This window comes from Pistacia vera, unplaced genomic scaffold (genome assembly GCF_008641045.1).
Source record: "Pistacia vera cultivar Batoury unplaced genomic scaffold, PisVer_v2 Contig317, whole genome shotgun sequence".
Lineage (NCBI taxonomy): Eukaryota > Viridiplantae > Streptophyta > Magnoliopsida > Sapindales > Anacardiaceae > Pistacia > Pistacia vera.
In genome coordinates this window covers 1,715,651-1,719,109 of record NW_022196132.1, presented here as the reverse complement: position 1 = coordinate 1,719,109, position 3,459 = coordinate 1,715,651, and the positions used below count along the sequence as shown (strand labels likewise).

Genomic DNA, 3,459 nt, shown 5'->3' with positions numbered 1-3,459 from the left:
TCCCCTCCCCATTTGTCTTTGGCCGTTTTGATTTGGTGAAGTATCGTCATACATCGAACACGATCCTTTTTGACAGTCGAGGGGGTTGGGCTATGCCCTAGCTTGCATGTGTTTGGCTACACCTCGTCCTCACCGAATGTGATTATGGAATTACAGCTGCTTCCTCTGGAGGAAATGGTGAAAATGGATTGAAGTCTTTCATTTCTTCGGTGAATGGAATGTAAAACTCATTTGGGGAAGTCATTATAAATTTATGATAAAATAATAAATAATTAAAATGAAAAGAAATTAAATGATAACATGAAATTATGATGATATTAAAAAATAGAAAAAAATTGAATAATATAAAATTATAAATAAATAATATGGATAAATTATAAATATAAATATAAATATAAATTGAATGAGAAATTGATTGGAGATTTGGAGTAGAGAGATTGAGAGAATGAGAAATTAATTGGTGTGAAAAAAGTGAAAAATTTTTGGGATATTTATAGTGTAGGTTTTTTTTTTAGTGGGGGGGAGCGGAGGAAGGAAAAAAAAAAAAAAAAGGTTCCAATGGTTAAAAAGAATATATATAACCGTTTGGCTGCTACATTTTTTTCTTTTTTTTTTTTTATAAATTTTCATTTTAACCTTCATAATTTATGTTTATTTTAAAATTGATATGAATTTTATGTAATAGTGTAGAAAACTACATTGAAAAAATCCAAAAAAATTTGACCCCAAGCTCGGGCCTTGGAGGAGGGCCCAATGGAGGGCCCAAACCCTCCTCCTTAGGCCTGGTCTTATTTTGAGAGTAGACCTTTTAAGACTAATCCTCTCAAGAATCGGTCTTAGGACCGACTTTTGGGGCTGGGCTTTTGGGCCAAGTCCCAAATGCCCACTTCTATCTTTGATCATTGGTCAATTGTTGTTGACCAATCGTTGATCAGCATCGACTGGTCAACAAATTTTTTATTGTTTTGTTGAATTTATAATATTTATTAAATGCTTATAAATAATAAAATACAAAATCAGAATAATGAATATATTTTAAAAAATAAAAATTTCTTTTTAATCATTTTATACATGACAATAATTTCAAAATTAATTCACCAAATACATAATCATAGATTTTGAAAATCAAAATAGCATTTATTTACCAACACTTTCCAAATTATTTTGAAAGTTGGGGAAAAATTGATTAAATTATAAATGTTTATCATCCATTCATATCATCAAATTGAATTTAAATAAATTTAATTTGGATCCAAACAAAACCAATATAAAAATTAAGAACAATCTTATTAAATTAAATTACCAACATTATTCCAAATGTACTTCTCCAAACAAACGCAAAATATTAGGACAGTCCCTTATAGTTCAACATCTTTACAATAACAACCCTAAACAAAAATTAAAGAACATCTTCATGACATCAAACCTGAGCCTTCAATGCCTTCTTCAACTCCTCGTTCACATCTCCCTCCATCGCCGCCGATCTTTTCTCGTTACTCCGGCGACCCGAATTCAAATCCCGGGTCGGATTCTGGTTCTTGTTTACGATTTCTTGTCGAAGATCTTCGACAGCTTTCTTTAAGAAACCATTCTCGGTTTGCAAAATCTCCAACTGTCGTTTAACGTTAAAACACAGCTCGGACATATTAGCGTTACCCGCCAGGCCCAGTTCCTGGCCCATTAGCAGTTGTTTTTTGTTATCTTTGTTTTTTTCTTTCGAATCTGCGCCGTCCACGTGTTCAATCCCGATCTTGTTCATAACCAGAAACGGAATCCTCTTAAAATTGATCCCAGCCGTTGGTTCGGCACTCGTATCCGCAGGAACCCTAACTCCCCATCGGATGTTCACGACGGCACGTGACTTCACCGGCAAAGCAGTCCTCGCCGCCATCTCGACACCGGATAAAATCCCGGCGAAATCAGCCGCGGATTTCGACGGCGAAAGGGTGAGCTTCTTCAACATCGGAGACTCCACGACCTCAATCGACGAATCATCCTCCCCTGAAACGGCGCCGTTCTGCGGCTTGAACACAGACGACTGAGACTTCTTAATCGAGAAGTCACCGAACTGCGGCTTGAAGTGAAGCATGAAGCTAGGGTTTCCACGGCCGAGCAAATTGAACTCGGCGCTCATCAACATAGAGCTCGAGATCGGCGAACCGAATGGTCCAGTTCCGGTTTTAACCACCAACGAGAAGGGGTTCCACGTGTCGTTAGGACGGTAAGCAATCTTGACGGACGGTCCAGATTCGAAGAAAGTGGAGAGATTGAGAGTGAGCTCCTTGGACTCGCCGGCGATGATGCCGGATTGAAACGGCAAGCCCAAGATTGAGAGAGGGACTTTGGCTCGCAGAAGGGGCTTCTGGTCTTCGCGAAATTTCAGAGAGGCTTTCATGTTGAGGAAATTTATGAAATTTTGATGGGGAAGATGAAGAAGGGGGAATTTCTTATATGGGGTTTTGCGGGATTTTGAAAATGGAGAAGGTGAAGAAGTGAAGCGGAGATTCCGCCATTTTTTGGATTGATTTTGGAGGCGTCGGGGGTTTCAGTTTTCGGTCAGTATGTGTCTTGATTGGGGATGCGATTGATATGACTTAACAGCCCGTGGGGGTGTGATTGTAATATTTAAAATTTTGAGTTTTCTAAATTTTCTCAAAATTTTATTTATTAAATGGGAGTATTTTTTTTAATAACGCAACTTTGTAATATAAAGCTTTGTATAATTGTATTTAACAGCCAATATGGGCCGTTTGTTTAATTATTTTTCTCTATCCTATTAATACTAGAGTAATACTACAGTCACCGACGGTAGTGCACCGAATGACGTAACAAAATCCTGACCGTTGATTAATATTAAGTTAAAATTAATTAACGGTTAGGATTTTACTACGTCATTCGGTGCACAAATTTGGTGCACTATCGTCGGTGGTTATATTATTTTCCTTAATACTATTTTCAAAATACACGTTTGTTTTCCTATTCTGAAAATACTAATATATTTTATTCAATTTGTAAACCTCTTAAGTTTAGTAATTTAACTAAATACCCCCTAACAAAGTTTAAAAATTGATAAAAACACCCTCACCCACCCACATTTACCAGATTCTGACCGCCACCGTCGGAAGGTGGTTAAAATCTGGTATAATGACGTACTATCGGTTGGATCTGGCTGGTAGTGCACCGATATATCATTTACGTACCAAATCTATTATGGATCTGGCCGGAAAAAGCCAGATCTATGGCCAAAGATCTGGCTGTTGACGGTCAGATCTTTGATCGTAGCTGGTCTTCAATGATGGCCAAGACATGGCCGTCGTTGACCATCAACCAATGCCATATTTTTTGCCGTCGTTGACTACCAAACATGGCCAGATCTGGCCTTTTCTAACCAGATCCACAATGGATTTGGCTGAAAAAGGTCATCTCGATACACAACTGGCCATATCCAATCAGTCGTGT

General features: G+C 37.8%; 1 protein-coding gene across 1 annotated transcript; it reads right to left on the bottom strand.

The window, feature by feature from the left end:
* Positions 1 to 1,268: 1,268 nt before the first annotated feature.
* LOC116136613 lies at positions 1,269 to 2,583 on the bottom strand. Its single transcript, XM_031422285.1, has one exon. The coding sequence runs from the start codon at positions 2,393 to 2,395 to the stop codon at positions 1,421 to 1,423; it is 975 nt and encodes a 324-aa protein (XP_031278145.1). The 5' UTR covers positions 2,396 to 2,583; the 3' UTR covers positions 1,269 to 1,420.
* Between the last annotated feature and the right edge of the window lie 876 nt (positions 2,584 to 3,459).

Coding starts and splice junctions, on each gene's coding strand:
- LOC116136613 (XM_031422285.1), bottom strand. CDS start 2,395: ATGAAAGCCTCTCTGAAATTTCGCGAAGACCAGAAGCCCCTTCTGCGA.